Genomic DNA, 17,182 nt, shown 5'->3' with positions numbered 1-17,182 from the left:
TCCTGACTACATGAAATATTACAATTAATTATTTGCGTATAAAAGTAATCCAGTGTTTATAACTTATTCGAATTTATCACGGGCCTTATGATTTTATAGGCTAGATCTACGCTGTTTTTAAACTGGGCAATGAGCTACTGCAAACCCGTTGAACCCGTTGCAAACTCTGAGAAATTTGTTTACGTAGTCTAGTCGCATGCCTACGAACAGCTCCTGCAGCCTTTCTGAAGCTGTCTCCGCAACTAATTTACGAACTTACAGGCGCTGCTTAGTCGCTGTATTACTAACATTAGCCAAACCTCTTCACCTCAGCATATCTGCACCATTGCCCTTTTAAGGACGCCAGTGGGAAGTAGGAGAATGACGTTTGCAACAGTGAGCCAGGAGTTGTTCTCAACGCCAGAGGATCGGCGGGGAGGACAAGACACGGTGAGTACACAGCCAACTTTAAGGGTTTCTTCGTGAAATCAGAGTAGCTTGTTTACGACCCAGGAATTTAAGATCGACTCCGAGTCTGAATAGGAAGGTCTCGGTGGTATGGATATCTTAAAAACTGGGCACATAAGTACAGGCCGGCGTACGCTGCTGAGCTACAGAGATAGCAGACGTCGCTAGCCCCGCATGAACCATTGCAATGTTTGGTTAGTTAGCTGGTTAGCATTGGCAGGCTAAGCTAAAAGAATTGCTGTCGTCTCGTACCATGCATTTCAAAGCTTGAATATGGCGGCGTCAAATTAGGTGTCGCTACACAATTTAAAACTTTCTGCGTTGTCTTCAGTGCCTGTCTATATTCACGTGAAGGTTTTCTTCATATGCCCAGAATAGTTCGCGGCTGACCGGTTACGTTTGTTTAGGTTTATTCTAATAAATACATCGCTAGGTTACCTAAATTACCAAAAAGAGAGCGCTAGCTAAAAGTTAGCTAACGCTATCTATGCTAGTTAGATAACGTTATATATAGAGGTCCAAAGCAGCTAACGTTAGGTGGATGTCGAGTTAACGTCAACAGATGTCATACCGCAGTTTGGCTAGGTTAGCTTAGCTTGCTAAGATTAGCGTGTTACGTTCAAATATAATCTTTTATAGCTAGCTAACTAACGTCTCAGACTGCTAGTTAACGTCTCAGACTGAGCTAGCTAATTAGTTTATGGTACCTTAATTTGCGGTTCCATCGACGAGTCAACTTATTTAGTTATCTTATCTAGCCTAGTTAGTACATGTGACAGTTATGTTAGCTTGCTAGCTAGTTATAGTAGCTACCTATGCTTAACCCTACTTTACACATGAAACTAGCAGGTACTTTCATATTTCCTGTGTGTAACTTACAAAGAGTTAATATTAACTCTTAGACCAATGAGTTTATACAGATAGCTATCTTGGCAAGTTTCATTAGTCTCGGTACTGACAATCAGAATACCTAGTTGGCTGAACATGGGGACATTGACAGTTTGTAAGCTTTCGATTGGCGCCAAGTATATTGTATTCCAGTATAACCGTACATGAACGTACCTCAGTGTGCTAACTTGGCTAGCTAAGAAACTATTAAAGACATGCATGTGCTGTTTTAAGGGTAATTATCCTATCAATTTTCACCGGAGCACGCTTAACCTAGCTATATAGAGGTAATGCTGTTGTAGCTGTTTGTGGCACGACAACGCTTATCGACGATACTGAGTCGGCCTACTCTCTACCTGCTCGTTCTTCTGTATACAGATGCAACACTAACTACATTTTCTGTTATTGCCTGTTCTCTTTACGTTGTGAGCAGCACATGTTTCTTCTATATTTTTTATACTAAACGTTTTTAAAAACATTTAAACTTATGTCCTGTGCGCATATCAAGTCATTCACATTTTAGGTCACATGACTTATGAGAAGGATTTACACAAATGTATCCTTGATTTGTGTTTTCACCCCTGAGTTTAAATAAGATTTTATGTAATCCTAACATAGTCTTATTATGCAAGCATTAATAAAATGTCTTGACAAATTGTACACGAATTATTCCATCAAAGTAAATAAACACTGAATTTGTCATGGGTTTGATACATTTCTGCAGGAATTATTCATGTTTTTAAAAAATTGTAATTGTGCTGAAAACATGAAGGAAAAAAGGTGTTTGGTTTTGTATTGTTAATATAAGGTCACAAATGGAAAAATATGCACTTCAATCAGGAGTCTTTTGCCTACAACACAATGCTAAATGACAATTCAGAAAAGGCTGACCAGTTGAAGGGAAAAACCTGAGTTATGAGAATGTAGATTGCTTATTAATCATTATTTTAAAATGGATACATTTTGCATAAGTAGTTACAATCTCAAGATTATCATATCACTGTTGCCATGGAAAAACAGAAATCTTACTTCATACATCCTTTTGGTCAGCTCAGGGTTTTGCATGCAAGTGAAGTAATCATGGTAATTGTGGGTTATCTGTCTAGACAGTAAACCATGCCTTAGACTGAAATGATTGATTGAATGTTTTCTTGTTTGTTTTTGTTTAGGTTTAATCTGTGTCTGGGAAAACCATTAGCTCCTAATAACTTTACACAAGCCTACACTTAATCCACAGTCCAGAACCTGACTTGTTTTTTGTCTTGTTGGTTATGTCCATCGATGCCTGCAGTGCTGCTTGTGTGGGCAGTATCTTTTATGGTGGAGTATGAATACGGGGAGAGCTCTCCAGTTCTTGGCAACCACTCACAGTGGCATTTCATACATTTCATACACAAACAGCTGAGCTGATGAGCTTGACAGTCCCCCCCCCCCCCATGTAGTCTCCTTCACACACAAATTCTATCTTTAGTCCCATCACTCACTTTATTCCTAACATATATTCATTTTAATACAGTGCCTAGAGAAAGTCACCTTTTTTGTCTTACAGCCAGAAATCAAAACTCATTTCTCCAGCTTTTACACATTTTGCTTTGCAATATTCAAATAATCAGAGAGAAAAAGGAAACTTCTGAAAATTAATACAAAAATTAAAAACTAGAATAACAGGGTTGGAAAATTGATCAGTCCCTTTATTTAGTACTTTGTAGAGCCACTTTATTTTATTTTTATTTTTTTGCTTTAATTACAGCCATGAGTCAGATATGGTTTCTACCAGCTTTTCCCATTCTTCTATCCAGAATTGTTCGAGTTCAGTCAAATTTTGTGGTGACTGGTAATGCACTGGTAAGGTGCTGACTTGGCTACATTCACCTTCCTCCCCTTAAGCCACTGCCCTTTTTTTTTGGGCGGTGTGTTTAGGGTCGTCGTGCTGGAAGGAGAACCTCTTGACCGTCTTCTGCTGTCGTGTTTTCCTCAAGAATTTTGTTGTACTTGGCAGCATCAATTTGCCCTACAATCCTAACCAATTACCCAGTTTTAGCTGAAGAGAAACATCTCCATAACATAATGTTGCCACCACCGTGCTTCACGGTAGGTATGGTGTGTCTTTGATGTGCTGTGTTTGGTTTTCACCAAACGTACTGCTTGGAGTTAATTCCTAAAAGATCAATCTTGGTCTCGTCTGACCGTAAAACGTTTTGCTACATAATATTAGAATCTTCTGAATGTTTTTGCAAAGTGCAAATGACACTCATCATGGCATGTTTTCTTTCTTGCTATCAACATTGTGTAAAGCTTGTGAGATTCACATGCACAGACTGACCACTCTCAGCCATACGGACTTGTAGGTTCTTCAAAGTTGCCATTGGCCTCTTCTCAAAGCTTCTCTTATCAATGTCCTCCTGGCTTGGTCATCCAGTTTGGAGGGATGGCTCAATCCGAGCAGGGTGTTGGTAATTTCATATGCTTTCTACTTCTTGATGATGATGACGATCTGAACGGTACTCGGAGGTGTAGTTAAAGCTGCTGGAATCTTTTTGTATCCTCCTCTTGTGCCTTTCCACAACCATGGAGCCCTTTTTGAAATCAGCTATCCAATCATGGTGAATGTTAGTATTTAACCTGCAATACTAGTAGTGGAATCCCCAAGGAATGGCTGATTAGATCAGAATAAAACCAAAGCCATGGCAGTTGATGTCAGGTGTGGGCCAATTAGTCTGGTGTATGATCTGGAAGGTGATGGTTGTATCTGATGGAGTTTATAATGATTACTTTAAGGGGCTGGTTACCTATCCAAAGCAGGCATTTTACTAATTTAAATTCTAATTTGGCAGATAAAAATAAAACAAAACATTGGAGGGTTATACTGTGTAAACCTGACTTTCAGGTTTTATTTTCCTGGTATAATGTGACAAGGCAAGGATTTTGATGGGGTATGATTTTCTGTAGGCACTGTATTATAATGTCCTCTAATGGTCTAGTACCACAGTCTTGTGCATGTATAGAAAAAGGTGAGGCTTATTTGCAGTACTAGTTTCCTTTTTCTAATTTCACATGTCTTTTGCTCTCTGCTCACTTCTGATGTAGCTATATGAAGAGTGGGGTGCTGTCTTCTTTTTAAATGTAGATAAACTGCTTAGGAGCAAAGCCACCTTCTCTGCTTTAGGTACAGTATGCTGCTAACCTCACTAGTGTAATATCTTGCACGCAAAACGTCATTGTTTTCCAGAAGGACCTGATTGTTTTCTCATCTTGCTTACCAATAACTAAATTGGCGACACATTGTGACCTCTGAATAATTTCTAATAAGGAGTCAATGCTTAATGAGGAGCAATTATTTTCTCAATTGCTTTTGAAACCCCATTGATCAGTGGTTTGAAACTGACCATATCAGTTTGCCTGTGGACATGAAGACCTAGGCTGGCTCTCTGAGATGCTTAGAATTTCTGACCAGGTATATAACATTCCCCAGTTAATAATAATTTATTATTATTAATCACACTTTCATGGGATTTGCTGATATCTTTTAGTATGTCTATAGAATAATAGGAGTCATATTAAAATAATAGCCTAACAGAATACTCAAACTAGCATTGGCTAGTTCCAGAGGTCTCACTTGATTTTGGATTTGATTGTTTTTGTTGTTGCTGTCATTTTCAATGCTAAATTTATTAGCTTGACCTACAAGTAAGCAAAATGTATCTCCAGCAGTGAAAAACTTTTCCCTCAATCATCCAAGTAGTTTGATCTTTGCAACCCTCTATCTGAGACATCATACACCAGGGTATTCTCGTTTGAACTGATGGCAGCCTAGCTGGCAGCAGTTATCTGTGGTGTAGACATCAGGTGATCACTGGAATAATCCAGAATTTATGGTAAATGCAGGTTCATTTTCTTTTCCTCTGCTTCAAATTCTGGTGAGATCTCTGTGCTGGTGTTAAATTTTAAAAGCAGATAATACTGTAGACAAGTGACTTGGGCCTAGTTTTCATTGGACATCTAGTAAGCTTACTCATTTATTTTCAGTGTTTAGAGAAATGTTGTGGGGTTTTTTTTAACTAGTTGTATTGTCGTCATAATTTAAAAATTTGGTTTGTTTTTTGTAACAAATATTTTTTTCCATTTAGTTTTAATGATGGCCTATATATTTTCACTTTAGTTTATGAAAGTAATTGTTTATTTTATTTTATTTTTTGAAGTCAGCACGTCGGTGAATACAGTGACCAGTGTCTATAACTTTAGTAAGGTGGTTCATAATAATTTGCAGTAAATAATGGGCTAAATAACTAATGAAACCAAAACCATGCCTATTCTTATGTCCTGGCTGTGATTAGGGAACTATTGTAGACCACCACTATAATGACTGAAAGTGTACTGTTTTCCAGGCCAAACTATTGGCCAGGGAGACCACGCTGATGCTAGGCCACTTCAAATCCTCTGTGATGTATTTCTGAAATGCAGCTGAATGGTGTGTCTATCCATTTTGGTTTAAAGGCATAGTACAGAACCATGCTTGGTGTGTAATAGGAATCTGAGCTTTGCATTTAACATGCTGCTCAATGTTCCCTTCAGGACAGATTGTTCAGGCTATACTTTTACGGGGAAATTATCTGGAGTCATTGATGTCAGTGTGCATGTGCGTGTGTGGTTAGAGGCACGGGGACAGTGAAAGGGGACAAAACTACTTCATTGAGCTTTAAACTTCTTGTGGATGTGGTGCAGTTGCTTCCTTTATTAGATAATACCTTAGTCGTTTCGGCCAGTACGTGAGCAAGTCTGTGGTATGTCACTCAGACTTTCCCCTGAGCAGATGGTGTGGTCAGTAGATCTATTAAGTCTGATTCGTTTGTATCCTTGACCACAGTGGTATTTACAGGGTTGTTTCAAGGCTCAGCTGGGAACAAAGCCCAGCAAAGGGAGTGCCTCAAAGGCAATGTTTTGACAGCGCACTCACTGTTCTGAGAGTGTCTGTCTCCTGATGTGCTGTGATCTCTCACACCAATGCTTTTGCTGCTGGTATCAAAACTGAAAGTGTGCCCTATTAGTTGAATCAGTTTTTATTTTAATTGGTTCTATTTTTTTTTTTTTCCAGGCAGCTGGGAGATTTTCTTTCAGCATGGATTACTTGCTGATCTGGATATCCATGAAACTGCTTTGACAACATTTGTAAAAAGTGCTATACAAATATAATTGAAATGAGCTGAGTTCTTGCATCAGTCACTGGGTCAGATGACCTGTTGCGTGTCAAGACAAATTAAATGCTAAGCTAGCTTTTGCATAAGATATTATTGGAAACAGCTCAGTACAGAGCTTTCTGCATTTGGTTTGTTGGCTAGAAAAAAAATTGTTTGGTACAAAATTTTTATTAATGAACCTTTTTTTTTTTTTTTGCAAGCAAGTAGTAACCTATAAACAGCATACCATTTGTTCCAATGGATACTGAGTCTGCCGAGTTACTGAGCAGGATAAATGAACACGATTAAGTCACGGATACGTAGCTGCGAATGATGCGTTCTCATTCTTTGTTTACTGTCACTTATGTTGGTTGTGGATTCTGCAGAGACTTCATGAAGATGCTGAAAAGGCAACTGTGAAAAGCACTTGACCGTAGGGTGGAATGAAGGCTTCTGCTTCTCTGGATGTCTGGAACGAACGCAGATTTGAAACGGTCATCTGTTGTTCTGATCCCTCAGTTGTAAGCCATACAGGAATGTATCTGTAGGTAGTGAGAGATTTGATGTGGGCTCATTGCTCTGCAAGAGCTAGACACATGAGTGTGATGTGCTGTTTGTTTTTGTAAATGTTAATGAAACTGTTTTTACACAGCTTGTCCAACCATGCAGTCATTTGCTGTTACTCAGTCTTCCCCTCTTGCCTGGCATAGTCAGTAAACTCTGCTTGCCTTCTGGGAACAGTTTAAGTAGGGAGTTGTCATTTGCAGCTGGTGCGTATGTTTTGAGTTTCATTGCACACACTCCAGACTGTTGTATAGGGCGTTGTCAGGGCTTCAACTCATTGGGACATAGAAGCATGCGCAGGCTGTGATCACAGCCACCCGATCTCCAGAACTGGAGGCAGACACTTTCTCACCATTATGAACATTTGATTACATTTTCCAACCCCCTGAAAATGAACAATACCGGGTGGTTTTGTGGAGGTACTACCATCTACTTGACCTCCATGACAGCACTATGAGAGAAAACTAGTGGAAGATTTTGGAACATCCTGGTTGGTCAGGGCCATCTGCGAATACAAATGTCATGACTCTTCATTGTGCTCTTTTTGAGTGTTTGTTTTATTTATTTTTTCCTCTTGCTGGGGAATATTACTAAATGGGATGTAATAGTTGATCATTTTTAGAATACATAACGAACATGAGTCTCTCCATTTAAACAAGAAGTGTTGTGATTTAATTTTGCTTTCTCTCTTCTTCTTTTTTTTTCCCCCCGCTTTTGGTCTTTTGAAGTCAAAAATATATTCCATGCCCTTTCTCTCAGCTGTTTGCCCTTTCTCTAGTCCTGTGCCAGTTTTGACTAAGCACTGAGTTTGTATGCAGTTAAATTTTGTGTCTGCATGAGTGATTGATTAAAGCAGCCTAACAATCGCTGCTTGCAGCTCTTATCACTGGAAATGAGCAAGCGAGAGATTAACTGCCAGTTTATCGAGCAGTAAGGAGCTGCCTGTTTAGGCCTGCTGTTTGATATCTCTGCACCTGCCACCAATACAGAGCTGCAGCTAGTATTATCAGCTCTGCATGGGAGCCTGCTAGCACTCCACATAGCTCAAAGCCAGTTGGTGCTGTCTATTTAGTCTGCACAGGTCTGTAGCAGCACTCACTGGGAAGGCTTCACCTGTAGTCCTACTGGTCTGGAGTATAGAGGCATTCAAACCAACATGAATATTCCTTATACATTTTGCAAGTATATCTTTTATGGATATTCTTTTGTGTTTTAATATTGTAGCTGTTGTAATATTGAAGGTAGCCTGAATTTGACATATTTGTGCTAATATAAGAACTTGTTTGTTTGCCTGGTTGAAGGACAGTACTTGCTTCGTACCATTCTCCCATTGTTTTGCCATGCTGAGGCGTGCGTTAGCAATGCTAATGAGGTGTGTGTGGTTGGTACTGCAATGTAGTACATAGGGGTTGCTACAGTGGCATGAATCCACATTTGACTAGGCAGCAAAGTGTAGAAATGGTTCAGTTTGCGCTGGACTGATTAGTAAATGCAGTCTGAGTCAGCCCTGTGGGCCAGTCACAGGTTCACCTAACTTTGTTGTAGTTTCGAGGAGTTGGTTTACCAGCATGTGGATATGCAGCAGTAATGTGGTTGTTATAATCACACAAACCAGCCAGAACTGCAGTGTGCTTCATGGTCAAATAAAACAAAACAAATGTGCCGATTTCCAGCAGATAGGGAAATCGTGCCCACGTGTCTTGTGTGCATTGTTTCAGCTGTACTAAGAACATGCCTAGCAGAAATTCCCCCTCATGTCATGAAGCTGGCTGTCCACAGTGGGGTCTGCAAGATCTGTCTGTTGGTGGCTCCTGCTTACTGCAATATTGTGTACTTGTGTAAAAATAAACTTGTTTGACCAAACATTTGTCAACATATCAAGATGTTGATTTGTGCTTTTTGTTTTGTCTCCCTGTGATGCTGTGGGAGGAAACAACTGCATTACTGTCCTGCACTTGCTTCAGGTCAGACAGTGAGCATGTAGAGAGAACCTTCTGCAGACACACCCAGTCATGTTTACAAACTCCTGGACTCCTCACTGTCGGTACATCACAGCACTTTTGCTCCCCATTTGTAACCAAACAGTGGCACTTGGAAGGCAGCATAATCGGTCTTGCAATACAGTCATTGAAAAGAATGCATGGATGAATGCAATGGAAAGTGGATGCTGTTGTGGAATGATCTGGGAGAGAGAAGTGAGTGAACTAACCTTATATGGACTGTTGAGCGGGAGATGTGGGATGAGAGAAAAGCTGGCAGGAATAGCGAGGGAGGGAGGGAGAATGGAAGCATGCAAGTGAGTAGTTTTCATCACTCCATTTCTTGGACTTATCACTGTACTGAGGTTTCTTGGAAATTGATTTTAAGACATATAAAATGCATTATAAAAATAAGTGGCAGAACTAGTTAAGCAGGCCAGCTAACATGATCAAGGTACCACCAGCCTTAATCCATGCAAATGTAGCCAACAGAGACTAAATAAATGTGAGAACTGTGATTGACTGACTGCTATGCTAAACTGACATAATTGTGCCATTATCACACACGTCTGCTGGCTTTTTGTCTGAAGAGCTACTGCAACAGAACTGAGACTGTTTTGACAGCTTGAAGATAGAAATTTGATGACGGACAGTAGCTACACATTAAACTTTTCTTTTCAACCTCATTGTGTCAACCATAGCCCTAACAGAAACCAGCAAACCCTTTTCGCTTTCTGTCACTAAATAGGTGCCCTCTGCATATCTAAACAAAACTCCTCAAATGCATTTTGTTTTATAATTTGCTCCTTAAGCTTCCGGGTGTAAAGTTGCCAAGGAGAGTGGCATCATATTATCTTGACCCCGGGATGCCAAAACCAGTAATGCTGCGAGTCTGTGAGCAGGACTTGTTCCTTTCTGGTGCCGTTGTTCCACGGTGCTGGGCTTTCCTGTTCGCCAGTTCGCATGCATGTCCCATGGCTGTGCTGCGCCGTGAGAGCAACTGTTTGAAAGGTGGCTCCATGCGTCTCGGGCAAAACATGCGCACACTCTCATTTCCCTGAGTGGGTGGTGCTGTCTGCTGGACGATTGAGACAGTCAGAGTTGGCAGTGGCTAAAGTTGAGGAGGTAATTGGGCAGATGGACAGGTATGGTACACTCTGAGGAATGCCACATTCTTTTGGGAGGTTGATCTGTTTTGTTCTGTCGCTCTGAGTATTTACAACTTTCCACAGCGTGGGACCAGCAGGCGAACACTCTGTGATGTATGTTATTTGCAATGACTTGTGCTGGGTCTTTCTCTGCTTTGTTGGCAGGCCGTAGAGGTGTACACACAGAGACCCCAGCATGCGTGAATATAAGCTTGTGGTCTTGGGCTCAGGAGGTGTGGGGAAGTCTGCACTGGTAAGAGAGAAAGCACAACCTAAACCATTTGACGATAATGATGACTTTCAAATGCATCAAAGCATGATGCATCAGACCCATAGGTCCAGTTCTTTCCCATGTATTTGAGTAGTTTGCAGGTGCGTAAATGCTTCCATTTGACCACTGCCTAATTGTGCCATTGATCGCAGTGTGGATGCGCAGTAGGCATTGTCTCACTTTCTGTCTCTCTTCTCCACAGACAGTCCAGTTTGTTCAGGGAATATTTGTGGAAAAATATGACCCAACAATAGAAGACTCCTATAGGAAGGTAATTTTGTGGGGGGGGTGTTTGTGTGAATATTTTATTTTCTCTTTATTTTTTGGGTGGTAGAGGGGACTGGTTTGTTTCGTTTTGCTTTTTTCTTTTGCTGCTGTTGCCTTTGCCTTCCTGCTTGTATGCTCACCCTCTCATATGCTTGCGCTCCTTCTGTCCCTCTAGCAAGTAGAAGTGGACGGCCAGCAATGCATGCTAGAAATCCTCGACACAGCAGGAACAGTAAGTACAATATCTAACTATACGGACTAAAATGTGAGATCCATAGAGTGCTCCATAGAGCAAAAACTGCTGGGTTAACCCTAAAGTAGATTAGTTTACTTTATACTGAGTATAGCTATAGGACCCTACCCAGAGTCTTTCGGATAATTAATTTGTTTTAAGATTAGACTATGGGATGCAGAGCTAATGTGCATGTCAAAGATGTAAGAGATCCTTAAACCCAGATTGTATGTCTGTGTGATTTTATAGGAGCAGTTCACAGCAATGAGGGATCTGTATATGAAGAACGGGCAGGGCTTTGCTCTGGTCTATTCCATCACGGCACAGTCCACCTTTAACGACCTGCAGGACTTGAGAGAACAGATCTTACGGGTCAAAGACACAGAGGACGTGAGCATTGCTGCTTCAATATGTATAGCTTTTTAAACCTAAAGTCTAAACCCTTGTAGTTTTGATGCTAACCCTACAGAATCAAATGCTATGTCTTGTCCTTATGACCAGGTCCTACGTTACAAATCATAATACTGATGTCATTTATATCTAATTCTGGAAACTATTTCCATTTTGTCAAATTTCAGATCACTAGGCCAAATGTAAAGAAGTCCCTGAGTTCGACACAGATTAAACATGAATTCACTATTGTATTAAGATATCAGCAATTTGGAGTTGAGTCCCAGTTGCTCAGCTATAGTGCATGCACATTTAAAGGAGGTCATGTGTGGTGTTGCTGGCTATGTCTAGGTACCGATGATACTAGTGGGGAATAAGTGTGATCTGGAAGATGAGCGGGTTGTTGGGAAGGAGCAGGGCCAGAATCTTGCTCGCCAGTGGAATAACTGTGCCTTTCTAGAGTCCTCTGCCAAATCAAAGATCAACGTCAATGAGGTGAGTGAGAATCTACTGGACTTTTACCCTTGTACCCCAACAGCTATGTGCATTTACTGAATAGTCCACGATCCGAACCCCTCTTAATGTATGTCCAGACAAGCAATGTGACGTTCTAGTTGATCAGAGTTCTTCTGTGAACATATCTCTACTGATCTATGTAATAACAATGGTCTCATTTTAAATCTAACTAATTTGTATGTGTTTCAGATCTTCTATGACCTGGTCAGACAGATTAATAGAAAAACACCAGTGGAAAAGAAGAAAGCCAAGAAGAAGTCTAACTGCACACTGCTCTAAAATCTACATGCACACTCGCAGCAGCAGCTCTGAGCCAGGTAATTTGCACTGGGCATGCATTAATAACAAGCAGACTAGAGATTGTCCATTAGCATTTAGTTCCACCTTCCCTGAACATGCTGCCACAGCATTGCCCCTCAGATAATCAGTAAACCCAACAATCATAATTCACCCCCAAGACTGATGTTGATTTGGCAGCGGTTAAAAGGCACTTTTCAGTATTTTCTCACTTTTTTTTTTTTTTTTTTTGCTTTTTCTTTTATTCCTTTTTAAAAGTAGCAACCGGGCTTTGCACAAGGCATAAATCTGCATCCAGTTTCAGTTTTGAAATGGGCTTGTGCAAGCAACAGCATTAAAAACAGCATTTTGTTTGTTTGTTTTTGAACAATGGGTATTTTTTTCGCAGGCAGTACTAGTTCCAACTACACGCTCTCCTATTTTTCTGTACCTGACCTTTTCTTGCTGGTGTACATGCTAACGTTGATCTCAGATGCAGTAGAAATCTACCCCATATAGCAGGTTACCTATAAGCATGTGTTTTTGTTCCTTATCAAGTCTTGCCTTTAAGTAAATAATTGCCCATTTGCAGAATATTGTATCACAGCCACACCAGTATATTAGTTTCTAAAAGAAATTTTATAGCTTTATAGTATGACCCCCCCCACTTACTTTGAAAGCATGCAATATAATTAATTATATTTAATATGCCTTCTCTCTGTTACTGTTGCTACAGTGCTGCTGTTGCATTTTTTTACAATTATTTATACACCTGCTTAGATTCCCAGCATTGCTATGTCATTTAGTTTTCTGAAGTATCTAAGACACTCAAAGCATGTATGAATTAAATGGATTAGATGTGTAGCTTCAGAGAAACATTGCCTCCTCCTGGTGGTAACTAGGATGTGTTTGTAATGCAGGAGTTTGGGATTTCATTGAATGTTAGGAGGGAGATGGGTGTTTGTTGTTGTGTTTTGTTTTTTTTTTTTGTTTTTTTTTAAATCTCCTGGACATGCGTGTCACCCTGTTTCTGTTTCTGGTAGAATGCGGAAATGAAGACCTGTTGCCCTCCTGGCCAGCATTCCAGCCCCATTCCCAGTTATTGGAAACAGTGTTGGCAAAGGCAGAACATGACTAAGGCTTGCTCCTCATCTTGCAGAAGGGAGTAAGCGAGAGAGGGAGGGGGGGGCAGAAGTGGGACTTTGCCCATGCTCTCCATTTCTGCTTTTCCTTCTCAAAAAATCCTAACCTCCCTTTCCCCTCCAGCCATGAAACATGCTGAAACAGTCTCAAGCGCTTATGATTTTTGCAGTTGCCATTTTTTTACAGAAGTACTATAGAACATTGGAACAAGAACATTGTATTCATCTGGAGGAAGTGAGGAATTTGTGATGTTCATTGATACCTTCAGCAAGAATGGGCACATTTTTAAATAATGATGAAACGAATCCTATTAATATTTGAAAAAGGCTAATCATTTTCAGATTACACTTTTTGTTGTATGTGTTTTGTGGGTTTTCCTGCCCATGTCCTTGACTTACAAAGCTCTACTGCAGAAGTAAATCTGTATGCGGTTTTCTCCTCTTCATCTGGACCAGATCCTCAAGTAGTCTGAGTGAATTTGTTTTATATTTGAAGCCTCAAAGTTTTACTGTCTTTTTAATATATTATTTTTTTCCTGCTGTTTTTTTTTTTTTTCTCTCTCTCTTTCTTGCATCTGTGAGTTTGGGGGGAAGTGTTTTATGTTGAAAGATGGGGAAGAATAACACAATGGATTTCTGTCTTTTGTGCTAAAAAGTATATTGTACTAAAGCCAACTCTAATATTTCTGTGTTCTCCTGTCACACTCAAAGTGGTAATTTTCCAGCTTTTATGAATTATTAAATTTTAGTACATTTTCATTAATTTCTTCCGTCTTTTGTATTTTGTTTAAGGCATTTGCTTTCCTCTGGATGGTTAGATCAGTTTTTGTGCCTGTCTAGGAGAAGAATGAACTTGTCCCTTTGATAGTGTTGACTTCTCCATGTTTTAACCAATAATCAGTTAATACTGCATTGTCAAACAACCAGACAAAGTAAAAAGAATAATCGTGTCACAAGTGTTTGATTTTATTTCCTTATTCATGAATCTCTTAGTTGTCAAGGTGATGCTAGGTGTTTCTAGCTGGTTTTGTTTGACAATTTTTTTTTTTTTTTTTTTTTTTTTTGAATAAATGTATTTCATATTGATTTGAGTGTACATCTCATAAGTGACATTCTTAAAAAAACCTTAAAGCAGTATCACATTTCTGTTAGGTTTGTAAAATATACCTTTAGTCTAATATTAGTCTGCATTTTAACTGCATTTAATAAGTTGTTCAAAGGCATGGTGCAGGAAGCTATGTAGGCTATATCTGGATCAGAGAGGATGATTGATTTTGTCCACTAGAGGGAAACAAATCACTGACTTTGCTCAACATCCTATTGTGTGCGCCCTTTATTAGTCGATTATTTTTATAATCATATATTTTATTTTTACAAGATTTATTTTTTAATAGCATAGAGGCTCTTTACATGTGGGGTTTTTTAGAATTCTAGTTGGCAGAGCTGTTTTAGCTTTTAGAACTCGTGCTTTACTTATCTGCTGCCACTTTTTACTTTCACTTTTTACAGTTAACATCAAATCACTTTTAGGTCTTTTTAGATTTAAATATTAACTAAACATGGGCTTCAGCCCTCTGGTGGACTGTCTGCCTGTAATTAGGGAAAGACGTTCACTAAAGAACAAAAGCATTATTAGCTTAAGTAGAATTCTAGTGTATGGCCAGTGTTCTATGTTTTGGTAATGATTTTAGATTGACCAGTCATTTTAAAGTAGGATGCGTTTAGTCGTTACCTGTGTGTGGTGTGGGAAGTAGATTGGTGTATTTTGCTTCATTTTTGTGAAAGCGATTTAAAATGAATGGCGAAATTCTCAGGCTTAATGGTTAAAGGCAAACAATGCACTTTGTGGACTCACTGACTTGGAAATATTTTTAATTTCACTTTGTCCATTCTGTCAAACTAAAAAAGAAGAATAAAATGCATTTTATTCTTCTTTTTTATCAGACCATTTTCTGGTGAACAAAGGGGGGGAAAAAAGGGCAGTTTGCTGTGTGTTGAGAATGAACAAAGGATAGCTAGCAAAGCTATGGTAGCTGGTTCCAAGACGGGCTCAAATACACTTCTATCACGAAAGCCTGTGTGTTTGAATGACTGCGTGAGAGAGAAAGGATGTGTTCTAAAACAGCTGTAGCCTTCCATGTGCACGCCCCACTTCCCACCTCTTCCTTCCTGAATCGGAATAAATATCTGCCAAATGGTGCTCGTGAATTCCATATGAACTTCTCTGCCCTCACACCTGTTTGTCCGGAGGGCTGGTTTTGCTTGTGGGGTCTGAGTGTGCATGGGAGCATATATGTCCTCAGAGCTTGATATTAAAGAGTCCGATGGTAACAGTCACAGCACTGATCGTCATCTGTGACATCTGCACTATGTATGACTGAAGCTGGTTTGAGTCTTGGTCTAGAAAGTAGCTTCTGTAAAACAAAATGGCAATTTAGTAGGAGAAAAACACTTGGATGGGTCTATGATATTTAAAAAAAATGGAATCAGTTTTTAAATTATGGTTGTTTATCAATGTCTGAGTTTCTATCAAACTGTATTTATTTCATTTTGATGACTTTTACATTAAAGGTATTAGCAAGCAATGAGAATGTAACAGAATGAGAATATAACAAAAAGTGAGCTAACACTAGGAAATGTGACCACACATGCAGTTATGGCTTCTGGGAGAAACCATGGTTTTAGGCCCATGGGCACCATGATGACCTCTCTCATGGCCTGCTGAATAGATGAAAAGTCATCTGTGTCTGATTTAAGATTTGATAAAGAGGGATTTTGGCCAGATGTTGAACATGAAGAACATAAAGAAGTTGGCTTGCTTAAAAAAGGATGCGGGAGGTCTCTGGTGTAAGCTTCTTACTGTAGCTTCTGTTGAACTGCAACATAAAACAGTTGACATTAAGCATATAATGAAAATGAAATCTAAATTCCACGATTGACTGGTCTCAAGTGCTATTTGCACTTAACACATTACATTGACTAGTCTATTTTGTGTTGATATGTTCTTGCATCAGAGGTTATTCTAGCAATGCCTCCATAGTCTCCTGTTGTGTTGTCCTTGTGATGGGTAAGTTAAAAAGGCTTATACAGTTAATGCATATTTACTTTGTTTACAAATTCAAAGACCAGAGGAAACAGGAGAGAATGACAGGAAGCAGAAGACTTGGCACTAACTTGTTCCATTTCTCCCAGTCTAGCGAGATGTGGAGTAGTATCTTTTAATTCATATGTTTGTTTCTTGACTGTAACTTTATATATTAAGCAAATGTTTACCCACTTTACTAAATATGTACAAACTGGTGAATTAGTGAATTCTTCCATTCAAAAATACCTACATAAGACATGAGGTAATTGCATAGAAGGAGTTTAATAAGAGAATAACACAGTAACATTTGGTCAATTTGGAAAAAATTTATAACTAAGTAAAAAGAAAAAAAAAAGTGCTTATGAAGATTATAATGTAGCCTGCTGTGTGCACTGAAGCTCATAACTTTAATGTAGTATACTAATGGATATCTAAAATACTTAGTGTGAATATTTGGCCTAACCTGATTTTATCATTGTGCTGACTTTCATATTGACCTGCCAAGGATTTAATAAAATAGAGGTATTGTACTGCAAGTGGCTTACATTTGTAACTAGACCATTGTGCCAGCTGTGCCAATTAACTGTAGTAACATTTTTATATGTATATCTTTTATAAAATGTAGTCATATAGGAATCCGGACAACAATGTGGCATCCATAAGTTTATATATAGATGATATAGGCATTAGATTATTAGTGGAAGTTTCCAATAATGCTTTTCCAGAGTGTGTGAACACAGGTGGTCTGGGGAGAATCAGCACTGTTCGAGCATTGTTGGAGAATCAGCACTGTTTGTATTTTG

General features: G+C 39.3%; 1 protein-coding gene across 2 annotated transcripts; it reads left to right on the top strand.

Moving 5' to 3' along the window:
• The first annotated feature begins 250 nt into the window (after positions 1–250).
• rap1aa (RAP1A, member of RAS oncogene family a) lies at positions 251–14,244 on the top strand. Of its 2 annotated transcripts, XM_027001352.3 has the most exons (8): positions 251–429; positions 10,366–10,453; positions 10,674–10,742; positions 10,914–10,970; positions 11,220–11,360; positions 11,712–11,855; positions 12,066–12,193; positions 13,196–14,244. In XM_027001352.3, exons 2-7 carry the CDS (start codon positions 10,397–10,399, stop codon positions 12,153–12,155), a joined length of 558 nt encoding a protein of 185 aa, XP_026857153.1. In that variant the 5' UTR covers positions 251–429; positions 10,366–10,396; the 3' UTR covers positions 12,156–12,193; positions 13,196–14,244. The 2 variants fall into 2 exon arrangements, with proteins under 2 accessions (XP_026857153.1, XP_081563591.1); XM_081707465.1 differs by lacking the exons at positions 251–429; positions 10,366–10,453 and adding an exon at positions 10,462–10,572.
• Positions 14,245–17,182: the final 2,938 nt, after the last annotated feature.

Source organism: Electrophorus electricus, chromosome 25 (assembly GCF_041902795.1).
Source record: "Electrophorus electricus isolate QZ-2024a chromosome 25, ASM4190279v1, whole genome shotgun sequence".
NCBI lineage: Eukaryota > Metazoa > Chordata > Actinopteri > Gymnotiformes > Gymnotidae > Electrophorus > Electrophorus electricus.
The sequence above is the reverse complement of the archived record's forward strand: the minus strand, read 5'-3'. Positions and strand labels throughout refer to the sequence as shown.

Bases quoted from the DNA above. Each gene is read 5' to 3' on its own strand.
- rap1aa (XM_027001352.3), top strand. From the start codon at position 10,397: ATGCGTGAATATAAGCTTGTGGTCTTGGGCTCAGGAGGTGTGGGGAAG. The intron at 10,743-10,913 runs GTAATTTTGTGG...CTGTCCCTCTAG, and splicing joins TAGAAGACTCCTATAGGAAG to CAAGTAGAAGTGGACGGCCA. The intron at 11,361-11,711 runs GTGAGCATTGCT...GGCTATGTCTAG, and splicing joins GGGTCAAAGACACAGAGGAC to GTACCGATGATACTAGTGGG.